Raw genomic sequence first — 12288 nt, forward strand, 5'->3', positions numbered from 1 at the left:
CAAACCAATTCGAGCCGAAGTCCGCTACATGTCCAAAATGGTGGTCGCGTTTACGAAGGTCACGTGACTGAAAAGGGTCTATACGACTCCAGTTCTAGTCATTATAAGTAACCGGAGGATAAACACTCCACTAACCACACCCACCAACTACTCCTAGCGATTTTGCGACTTCGCGCCCCCTTGCGTTGTGGCGGTGAATAACATCGCGCACGCCTATTACTCCCCGCTCAACGATAAATTACAACTATTGGTGGGACATGGCGATTCATTTCCGCCAGTTCGTTCATGTCGGTCAGTTCAGCAAAGAAATTCGTTCGTTCATTTTGATGACGTCACACCAAAGCGGCACAACAGTGGCTGTCGTCCGAAGTTTAGTTCATCTTGAGTGAACGAGAGGCGGCAGAGGTGCCATCCACAATAGATTTTCATACATTACAATGTGCTTGAGAAAAAGATGGAAGAAAAACATTATCCTAGCATTATCTGAAAAAGACTACATAAACAAAGCTCTGAAAGTTAATTAAATGTAGATGAGAATAAAGCTGTTTTTATATTTATTATATTTATTTTAGTAGAGCCATGGTCTGCCGGCTATGCAGTTGTTCTCTCAAACCCATTAAGCAAAAAAAAAAAAAAAAAAAATTGCTTATTTAACAGCAACACTCATTTCAGAGAATAAACAACTTTACAAGTCATCGTATTCAGCGAACAGTAGCCTGCGATGTCTCTCTGCTGCATTCATGATCATTCATTGTTCTAGTCGTTCACTTCGAAGACTCGCTCAAAAAGAACGGTTCGTTCGTGAACGACACACCACTAGTTGCTATGCGCCCAGCCCAGTATGGCAGCAGGCAGGCTGGCTGTTCGTTCGTTCGTTCGCGAACTGCTGAGCTCGTTCGCTGTGAACTGAAATGTATTGCTGAGTGAGAGCTCTAAATTGTAAACTAAAGACCTGGCATGTGTCAACGCTCTGATAATAGGGCTCAGATAGCCCTTAGGCAGCTGGGCCATAGAAGGTTCACGCTGCACACTACACGCTACACGCGTGTAAAGAAAAGTGGACAAACGTAGCATGACTTGCTCTGGGCCATAGAACGGCGTTCACGTTGCACGCTGTACACTTCACGCGTGAAATGAACATGCACACTTTTTTCTAGGCGTGAAGATGGAAATTCCAGTCAATGCATGCGGTCACCGCCGCGCCAGCCAATCAGAACGGGTCTAGGGAGATAACTCTATGCTTTCAGGGGAAAACTTCAGAAAAAATATAATTGAATGGTATAATTGAAAAATAGTTCTTCATCGGGATTGTCAAGCAGATTATAGAATGTTCGGTGAAATTCACCACGGGTTTCTCTCAGAAGGAAGTGTTCTCGGCTCCAAATTCTGTTCCTTTTTCTCTTCCTCTGTCTCAGTAAAAGCAGAATGAGGCAATCGTCGTCATCCGAAGAGTCCGTATTGTTGGTTACTCGGTCAAAGTAGAACAGACGCAACACGTGAACATCCAAGCATGAAGTTTAATGGCCCAGGGTCCGGTTCTTCACGTGAACGTGTAGCGTGCAGCGTGAACCTTCTATGGCCCAGCTGCCTTAAAGAAGTAAAGTGGCGCTGCTCTGCACAGATCAAAATGCAAGTTGGACGCCCTTCTGCTACTGAACAGATCCTGCTGATTCGCCAACGACCGAGATTCAGCGAGCGCCCTGCTGCCAGCGAGCAGAGACTGCTGATTCGCGAACGACCGAGAACGAGAGGCAGCGCGAACTAGTTCTAGTCGTTCACTTCGAAGACTCGTTCAAAAAGAACGGTTCGTTCGTGAACGACACACCACTAATTACAACTGTCTGCGAAAAGCTGTCTGCGAAAGCCTTGTCGCAAGAGCATGCAGAGGCCTTGATATTTCATCTGTGCTGTATGTCGAGCATATTTGACAATAAAGTTGACTTGACATTTTCATGACAGCTCGTATAGCTGATGCTATTAATCATTAAATAAGATGCCGCTTGTCCCCACTATCACGTTTTATTATTATTATAGACAGCCCAGCCCACACTTCCGGTTTGCTCTAAATGGCAATGCAGATTTGCTCTGATGCGCGCGAGCCAAAAGTGCTGCAGACAGCCAACAGTGAGCGCGCGCCGTTCAGCAATTTCCGGGGGGAAACATAATATATATGAATATAAATTCTCGATATTAATTCTTCCACTGCATATTTTTTTCCTTGCAGTTATAACAGAGGCCTACAGGGCTTTAATTAGTAAAATGACCTCTGTTGAAACGACTAATTAATAATTATTACGCATGACAGCATGTACCGGGTGCGCATCACAGCATGAAGAGAAGCGCGAGCGCTGTGTCGCGTTGTTTTCTCTCCGCAGGAACATACTGCTGAAAATGAAGGATCCGCTCCTGGGTATAAAAACATCTTACGGAAAATCAAAGCAGTGAAATGGTAAGATTTTAGGAGAACTTATCCAAAATGTACCGAATTGTCTGAATAGTTAAATTGTTTACATTTTAATCTTAAATCCAGTAGTTGGATAAGGTAAAAAAAAAAAATCCTCATAGCTACTGCAAAACTTTAGTTATTTTCTTTCTTTCTTTAAATGATTAATTCTCTAACCTTTAGACTTCATTAAATCTAATAAAAAAAGTGTGTAGGCTGCAGAAGTCGTAGATATCCGTGTTGTTTTGTTTGATTTGTCCTTATGATGTATGAACTTTTGCAATATTTAACGAAATGTTCTCTTTAATATGGACAGTATGGATTTATTAACACGTGTCTGAAGTCACTGGTGATCGATACATTCGGAGAGGACATATGGAATAAACTCAGGTGACTGTTTGTTATGACTTTAATATCTTTTATAATATAAAAAATATCCATATTGTCCACTAGATGGCGGAAACGAGCACAGTCAGTGACGTAAATGCGTCCAAACTGGATGCTGAGAATACGTCACATTTAGGCTACACAGTACATTCTTCAAATGAACCTTTTCATTTTAGTGAAGAGTACAAGACTATACTGTAGCTGAACAGTAATGTGAGTTAATGAAATCAATTTTAGTTAAAAAAAAAATCCTCCCACATGTCCCAAGTGTCCTAAAATGAATATAAGGCCTATTTCATACTGTGGCATGATAGAGATACTGACTTTATCTCTCAAAATATTGAGGTGTATTATATTCATATTTTGACATATCGTCTTGTTACTACTACAATATTATGTTGGGCAAACCATAGCCTAATGGTTAGAGAAGCAGCTTTGGGACCAAAAGGTTGTTGGTTCAATTCCCTGGACCAGTAGGAATGGCTGAAGTGCCCTTGAGCAAGGCACCTAACCCCCAACTGCTCCTCAGACTGTTCTGGGTACATTGTACATCCACTCTGGATAAGAGCGTCTGCTAAATGTAAAGTGTGTTTGGATAACTTAAAAGGATTTGTGTGCTGCATAGTAACCACCATCCACCTGTCAGCCTACATTCATGCATTTGGCACATTATGAAGCGCAAAATATGGAAAAAGAGACCCGGAACTGTTGAGCAACTGAAATTGTATCTCAGACAAGAATGGGGCAACATTTCTCTTTCAAAACTACAGCAATTGGGGCGGCACAGTGGTGTAGTGGTTAGCGCTGCCGCCTCACAGCAAGAAGGTCCGGGTTCGAGCCCTGTGGCCGACGAGGGCCTTTCTGTGTGGAGTTTGCATGCTCTCCCCGTGTCTGCGTGGGTTTCCTCCGGGTGCGCCGGTTTCCCCCACAGTCCAAAGACATGCAGGTTAGGTTAACTGGTGACTCTAAATTGACCGTAGGTGTGAATGTGAGTGTGAATGGTTGTCTGTGTCTATGTGTCAGCCCTGTGATGACCTGGCGACTTGTCCAGGGTGTACCCCGCCTTTCGCCCGTAGTCAGCTGGGATAGGCTCCAGCTTGCCTGCGACCCTGCAGAACAGGATAAAGCGGCTACAGATGATGAGATGAGATGAGATTTTAAGATAACTCAAAATATTGAGCTAATAAATGACAATTATGAGAATCTTGAGATAGTATGTTGGGACCAAAAGTTCGCCAGTTCGATTCCCTGCACCAGTAGGAAAATGTGTGGGTGGGGGGAGTGACTGAACAGCATTTACCCTGTCCTCTACATAGCTGAAGTGCCCCAACTGCTCCTCGAGTGCTGTAGCACAGCTGCCCATTGCTCTGTGCATGTGTGGGTTAAACGCAGAGAAAGAATTTCACTGTGCTGTAATGTATATTTGATAAATAAACTCTTAAATACTCCCCCAAAATAAATAAATAAATAAATAAATAAATAAATACAAACATGCATACCAAACCTGTGGCCTGACAGAAATGGTCTTCTACAGGGAAACAGCTGACTGTTATCTACTCAAATATTAAAACTGAGAGAATTTAAAAGTTCTTGAGAGGGAGACAGACATAAACACAGACGTTGGAGGGAGTTAAAGGTAAAGAGTGGATATACAGTGTCTTGCAAAAGTATTCATCCCCCTTGGTGCTTGTCCTGTTTTGTTGCATTGCAAACTGAAATTAAAATGGATTTTTGCAGGGTTGGTACCATTTGATTTACACAACATGCCTACCATTTTAAAGGTGAAAATTGTTTTTTATTGTGACACAAACAATAATTAAGATGAAAAAACAGAAATCTGGAGTGTGCATAGGTATTCACCCCCTTTCGTATGAAACCCCGGAATAAGAGCTGGTCCAACCAATTCACTTCATAAGTCACATAATTAGTTGATTAAGATCCACCTGTGTGCAAGCAAAGTGTCACATGATCTGTCACATGATGTCTGTATAAATCAACCTGTTCTGGAAGGACCCTGACTCTGCAACACTACTAAACAAGCAACATGAGAACCAAGGAGCCTCCAAACAGGTCAGAGACAACGTTGTGGAGAAGTATAGATCAGGGTTGGGTTATAAAAAATATCCCAGGGAGCACCATTAAATCCATTATAGCAAAATGGAAAGAATATGGCACCACTACAAACCTGACAAGAGAAGGCCACTCACCAAAACTCACAGACCGGGCAAACAAGTTAATCAGAGATGCAACAGTGACACCAAAAATAACACTGAAGGTGCTACAAAGATCCACAGCGGAGATGGGAGTATCTGTCCATAGGACCACTTTAAGCCGTACACTCCACAGAGCGGGGCTTTATGGAAGAGTGGCCGGAAAAAAGTCATTGCTTAAGAAAACACGTTTGGAGTTTGCCCAACAGCATGTGGCAGACTCCCCAAACACATGGAAGAAGATTCTCTGGTCAAATGAGACAAAAATTGAACTTTTTGGCCATCATGGGAAACGCCATGTGTGGCGCAACCCCAACACCCTGAGAACACCATTCCTACAGTGAAACATGGTGGTGGCAGCATCATGCTGTGGGGATGTTTTTCATCTGCAGGGACAGGAAAGCTGGTAGGACTGAAGGAAAGATGGATGGCACTAAATACAGGGCAATTCTGGAGGAAAACCTGTTTGAGTCAGCCAGATGTTTGAGACTGGGATGAAGGTTCACGGTCCAGCAGGACAATGACCCTAAAAATACTGCTGAAGCTAAACTAGAGTGGTTTAAAGGGAAACGTTTGAATGTCTTGGAATGGCCTAATCAAAACCCAGACCTCAATCCAAATAAGAATCTGTGGCATAACTTGAAGATTGCTGTACACCAACACATCCCATCTAACTTGAAGGAGTTGGAGCAGTTTTGTCTTGAGGAATGGGCAAAAATCCCAGTGGCTAGGTGTGCTAAGCTAATAGAGACATACCCCAAGAGACTTGCAGCTGTAATTGCAGCAAAAGGTGGCTCTACAAAGTATTGACTTTGGGGGGTGTATACCTGTGCACACTCCAGATTTCTGTTTTTTCATCTTAATTATTGTTTGTGTCACAATAAAATGACAATTTGCACCTTTAAAGTGGTAGGCATGTAAATCAAATGGTGCTAACCCTCCAAAATCCATTTTAATTCCAGCTTTTAAAGCGACAAAACAGGACAAACACCAAGGGGGATGAATACTTTTGCAAGACACTGTAGAAGTTATTGGAAAACATTATTGATTAAAATACATGCAAACTTTTGAACTGATATAATTTTGATTATTTTTTTCTCTATTAATACCTAAACATACCGGTACACTATTTGACCATATTTATGTCATCTGGATGTTTTGGCTGTCCAAGTATGTTTGATGTTTGTTATAAATGGAACATCTGTAAAAATTACATTTTGTTCATGAATGATTTCTTTATGTTTCATAATTTGAAGAATAAATGCTGATTTTGTAGGGATGAAGCAGGCGTCCAAGACACCTTCATGACATATGAGGTGTACAAAGATGACATCACCATGCGACTTGTGGCAGAGGCATGCAAGCTTCTTGGTAATTTTTTTTTTTTTTGTCATTCTGTCCTTATACGTATGGTATATACAGTACATTGTGAGAAATATTCTCACAAAACACTGGTGCAGAAAAAAAATACAGGGGGATAAAGGAACGTGTGTGATAGTGTAAGAGACAATAAATTCACATGACACAGTAAATACAAAGGACGCTGCAGGACGTAGTACAGCGGCGGCTACATTTATCGACAGTCCATAATTATCTACACCTTTTCAGATTTACCAATAAAAACAATTTTACGAAGGTGAGTTTCAGTTACAATAGTTATTATTGGTTAATTAATCAACCAGAAGACCCCCATCGCCCTTTGATCTTGTCGTCTGATGACACAGCTCGTTACCTGAGATGGAATTATTTAGCGTGATCAGCAATTTGAGGAAAACCCAGGCGTTATCATCGCAGGTAAGCATGGACATATTTTTACTTATCAAATTCACCGATATTTCATGATCTCCTTGTCGAAACCTACTTTGTTTCTTACACTTTCATTTGACAGTCACCATTTGGTATCTAAACACACGTTTGAGAAGTCGCGTGAGGTGTCGATAATAGTGATCACTTTCACCGGTGTCCACCATTATCGACACCCTGTGGGATTAAGTGACATTTACAACTGTTATGGATCGATCTTTGTGTAACATTGTTGAAGTAGATGAAGTGCTTTAAAAAAATAAAAGTGCTATGATAATTTTTTTTTCTGATCCCTAACAGAATGGAATTTTTATTGAGTATTTGGAATCCTATTGCAATAAATAGAATTAGACCAGAATTAAATTCCTAGCATATAAAAAATTACATGCTTGAAATATTCAGATTTTTCTATTCCATTCAGAATTTTTTTTTTTTTGCAGTTTGTTGTAAATATCTACCACATCTTACAATATCAGTAGACATTTTATATTTTGGTTTGAGGAATGGTATGCGATCTTTGACCTGGATTTTCATGCGGTTACAATGTCAATTGCCTGTTGATATTTATTGGTAAACTACAAAACTCGAAATTAATACAAACAACAATGAATGATTAACAAAATGTGATCTACGAAAACACTTAGAAAGTGGGTAGAAAGTGGAACAAAAAGATTTTCTGACACAGGTTAAACATCATCAGTTCATTTGTTTACAAACATTAGAATAACTTCCTCATTTACAGTGGTATGCAAAAGTTTGGGCACCCCTGGTCAAAATTGCTGTTACTGTGAACAGTTAAGCAAGTTGAAGATGAAATGATCTCCAAAAGGCATAAAAAAGATGACTCATTCCCTTTATATTTTAAGCAAAAACAATTTTTTGTTTTCTTCTTTTACATTTTCAAAATGACAAAAAAGGAAAAGGGCCCGAAGCAAAAGTTTGGGCACCCTGCATGGTTAGTACTTAGTAACACCCCCTTTGGCAAGTATCACAGCTTGTAAACACTTTTTGTAGCTGGCTAATAATCTTTCAATTCTTACCTGGGGGATTTTCACACATTCGTCCTTGCAAAAGGCTTCCAGTTCTACAAGTTTCTTGGGCTGTCTTGCATGCACTGCTCTTTTGAGATCTATCCACAGATTTTCAATGATGTTTAGGTCAGGGGACTGTGAGGGCCAGGGCAAAACCTTCAGCTTGTGCCTCTGGAGGTATTCCATTGTAGATTTTGAGGTGTGTTTTGGATCATCGTCTTATTGTAGGACCCGTCCTCTTTTTAACTTCAACTTTTTCACAGATGGTGTGATGTTTGCTTCCAGAATTTGCTGGTATTTATTCGAATCCATGCTTCCCTCGACCAATGAAATGTGCCCTGTGCCACTGGCTGCAACACAACCCCAAAGCATGATCGATCCACACACATGCTTCAGAGTTGGAGAGGTGTTCTTTTCCTGGAATTTGGCACCCTTTTTTCTCCAAACATACCTTTGTACATTGTGGCCAAAAAGTTCTATTTTGATCTCATCCGTCCACAGGACTTGTTTCCAAAATGCATCAGGCTTATTTACCGTAGATGTTCATTTGCAAACTTTGTGGCTAGGACGCAGGAACGTTTTTCTTCTGATGACTCTCCCATAAAGGTCATATTTGTTCAGGTGTTGCTGCATAGTAGAACAGTGCACCACCACTCCAGGGTCTGCTAAATCTTTCTGAAGGTCTTTTGCAGTCAAACAGGGGTTTTTATTTGCCTTTCTAGCAATCCAACGAGTAGTTCTTTCAGAAAGTTTTCTTCATCTTCCAGACTTCACCTTGATCTCCACTGTTTCTGTTAACTGCCATTTCTTAATAACATTACGATCTGAGGAAACAGCTACCTGAAAACACTTTGCTACGTTCTTGTAGCCTTCTCCTGCTTTGTGAGCATCAATTATTTTATTATTCAGAATGCAAGGGAGTTGCTTAGAGGAGCCCATGACTGTTGATTTTAGGGACAAGTTTGAGGAGTCAGAGAATTTATACAGCTTTGAAATCTGCATCATCTGACCTTTCCTAATGAAGAATTTGAACAAGCCACAGCTCAATAAGCTAATTAAGGTCTGGAACCTTGGTAAAAATTACCTGAGAACTCAAATGTACAGTGACCAAACTTTCTCATGGTGTTCCTTTTCTTTTTTCACTCTCCAATTGTACAAAACAAAAATAATACAGAAATCTTGCAGAAAACACTGAAAAGAAATGTGTCATCTTTACGTTTATGCCTTCTGGTGACCAGTTCATCTTCTGCTCACTTAACTATTCACAGTAACAGACATTTTCAGTAAGGGTGCCCAAACTTTTGCATGCCACTGTACGTAAGCACCGACATCAATATACTTATATAAAAGATATTTTGTACTAAATATAAGTCTATGGAAAACAAATTTGAAATAAAAACTGTCTTGTTAACTTAATAACACATTATTATAATATTATTATTATTATTATTATTATTATTATTATCTCATCTCATTATCTCTAGCCGCTTTATCCTGTTCTACAGGGTCGCAGGCAAGCTGGAGCCTATCCCAACTGACTACGGGCGAAAGGCGGGGTACACCCTGGACAAGTCGCCAGGTCATCACAGGGCTGACACATAGACACAGACAACCATTCACACTCACATTCACACCTACGGTCAATTTAGAGTCACCAGTTAACCTAACCTGCATGTCTTTGGACTGTGGGGGAAACCGGAGCACCCGGAGGAAACCCACGCGGACACAGGGAGAACATGCAAACTCCAATCAGAAAGGCCCTCGCCGGCCACGGGGCTTGAACCCAGACCTTCTTGCTGTGAGGCAACAGCGCTAACCAATACACCACCATGCTGCCCACAGGTGACATTGTAATGAGATAATCAATGCTATTCACTTCACCTGTCAGTGGTCATAATGTCATGGCTGATCGGTGTGTGTATACATATAATATTTACATAGCTTGTAGTTTACTTATGGTTTGCAAACTGGCAGCTCGACACTAAGAGTTGGCGCAACTCCATCTTCTCATCTCATTATCTCTAGCCGCTTTATCCTGTTCTACAGGGTCACAGGCAAGCTGGAGCCTATCCCAGCTGACTACGGGCGAAAGGCGGGGTACACCCTGGACAAGTCGCCAGGTCATCACAGGGCTGACACATAGACACAGACAACCATTCACACTCACATTCACACCTACGGTTAATTTAGAGTCACCAGTTAACCTAACCTGCATGTCTTTGGACTGTGGGGGAAACCGGAGCACCCGGAGGAAACCCACGCGGACACGGGGAGAACATGCAAACTCCGCACAGAAAGGCCCTCGCCGGCCATGGGGCTCGAACCCGGACCTTCTTGCTGTGAGGCGACAGCGCTAACCACTACACCACCGTGCCGCCTATTATTATTATTATTATTATATAAACATCTGGATGTCGATAATTGTGGAACGGTGTCGATAACTGTGGACAAAGGTGTCAATAATTGTGGAATGGTGTCACGTGATCTGATATGCTAAGTAATTGGGAATCAACTCTTTTTTTTTTCTCCAGTGGAAGTTTGAGTAATTATTCATGCACAATTTACGTATTGAAAGTCTTTTCTATGTTTGCATACAAGAAATAAGGAACATCACGCAAATCATATTTTAAATTCGAAACTGATACAAGTATTAGCAGTTTGAAAAGCATATTTTTTCAATGTTTTTTTTCAATAAAAGAGAATTTACATTGGTTCGTAATTGTTTGAGTTTTGTTTGATTATTTATAGACTTTGTTCCACTTTACTACTGTACAGAACTCAAGGCTTTACATTTAGCTTCCCTGTATTGACATTAGTTATCACATTAATATAATGCACTGTAAGCAACTGAAATAATAAGAAATTTTAGCAAAGTAACTAACACTGTATGAATTCATTTTTTTCTAATGAACAAATAGCCTTAATAATGAATACCTGCATTATCCAGCATGAACAGCACCTTAATGAACATGTTTATGGTTGTTAACTGGGAAAATGTAGACGTAACACTGAATAGCAAGTTCCAATCTTTATACCTACAGGTAAGTAGGTTAGGAACATTTTAAAAGCAATTAAATATTTGATATAGTCAATTAATTCATCAGTTCATTTTAGTTAGTGCTTCATTCATTCATTAACTGCTTTATCCTGGTCTGGGTTGCAGTGGATTTGGATTCAGCAAGGGACACTACTCCATCTCAGGGCACCATGCACACAGCACACACACGTTCACACCAATTTAGCATAGCCTGTTTTTGTTTGGTGAGAGGAAACCAGAGAATTTGGAGGAAACCTAGTTGGACACTACGAGAACAAACTCCACGTAGACAATAACCAGAGCTTAGGAGTGAACTGGAGACCTTGGAACTGTGAGGTGGCAGCAGTAACTGCTGCACGACTGTCCTGCCTTTTGAGAATTTGTGTGGACAAATTTTTAGTCATGGATTGAATAACCATTAGTCAGTGAAGGTCTATTTAGTCAACTTCTAAACAAGTGTCACTTAATACGTGTTAAATTACTAGTTACTTTATTATTATTATTATTATTATTATTACTACTTGTGACATGGGGGGGGGGACATGGTTTGCTCATGTTACCAAATGCATTAAAAATATTAAGGTAACCTTAAAGTGCATATCACAGGTAAATTCAGGAGCAAGATCAATGTAATTCTCCTATTTTATATTAAACTTTGGTCAAATATCTGTCACATTTTGCATTTTGTGCAATTTTTTTTACCTTGCGCAATACCAGAAAAATTCAGTTGAAATCAAGCCATTTGAGGCAAATTCGTCCTCCTCTGAAAAAACTTGGCATTTGGATTTCCCGGGAAACGTTGATTTTCGTGACGTCACGTGCGGGACGCCTCCTTCTGAATCCTATGTCAGCGCTGGTTTGTTTATGAGAAAACGACCTGGTGGTTTTCTGCAAATTTCTTCAACGTTATCACGTAATTATTAAAATGGTTAACAGATGTATTGTAGGAGGGTGCGGCAACACCAATCTTGATGGGATTAGTACTCATCGTTTCCCAAAAGACCGGGCAATGAGAGAGAAATGGGAGCGCTTGGTCTACACAGACTGTGCACTGAAACCGTGCAAAGCTCGTGCAGCCTGCTGGCGCTTCCGCAGATAACGTAACGAATCTGGCTCCAGATTCCCTTGGGATTTTTCCAGATGTGTTTTGTTATTTTATTTTTTTCTGCTGTAGACAGATGGCCTTGTGCAAAATTACCCTTCTGGATGAGTGTGTAAAGGGACATACTTTCATATAAAAAAAACCGAAATTGGTCCAGAATATGCACTTTAAAGGTAGACTGCCTTTCAGATTTTTCAAGTGTAGGTGTAGATTTTTCAAAAAGAATGTTCCCTGACACCCAATTATTTTTGTTTAGTGGACCAAAAGCTACTGAA

General features: G+C 40.6%; 1 protein-coding gene across 1 annotated transcript in view; it reads left to right on the forward strand.

Moving 5' to 3' along the window:
* Positions 1–1457: 1457 nt before the first annotated feature.
* Positions 1458–12288, forward strand: part of LOC132871984 (guanylate cyclase soluble subunit beta-2-like) — a gene marked incomplete at its 5' end in the record, with an annotated part of 28072 nt that continues 17241 nt past the window's right edge. Inside the window, 3 exons of the mRNA XM_060906636.1 lie at positions 1458–1478; positions 2760–2833; positions 6317–6411. Coding sequence (XP_060762619.1) covers positions 1458–1478; positions 2760–2833; positions 6317–6411 — 190 coding nt within the window. The remainder of the gene's footprint in view (positions 1479–2759; positions 2834–6316; positions 6412–12288) is intronic.

The sequence above is a fragment of the Neoarius graeffei genome, chromosome 23 (assembly GCF_027579695.1).
Source record: "Neoarius graeffei isolate fNeoGra1 chromosome 23, fNeoGra1.pri, whole genome shotgun sequence".
NCBI classification, from domain to species: Eukaryota; Metazoa; Chordata; class Actinopteri; order Siluriformes; family Ariidae; genus Neoarius; species Neoarius graeffei.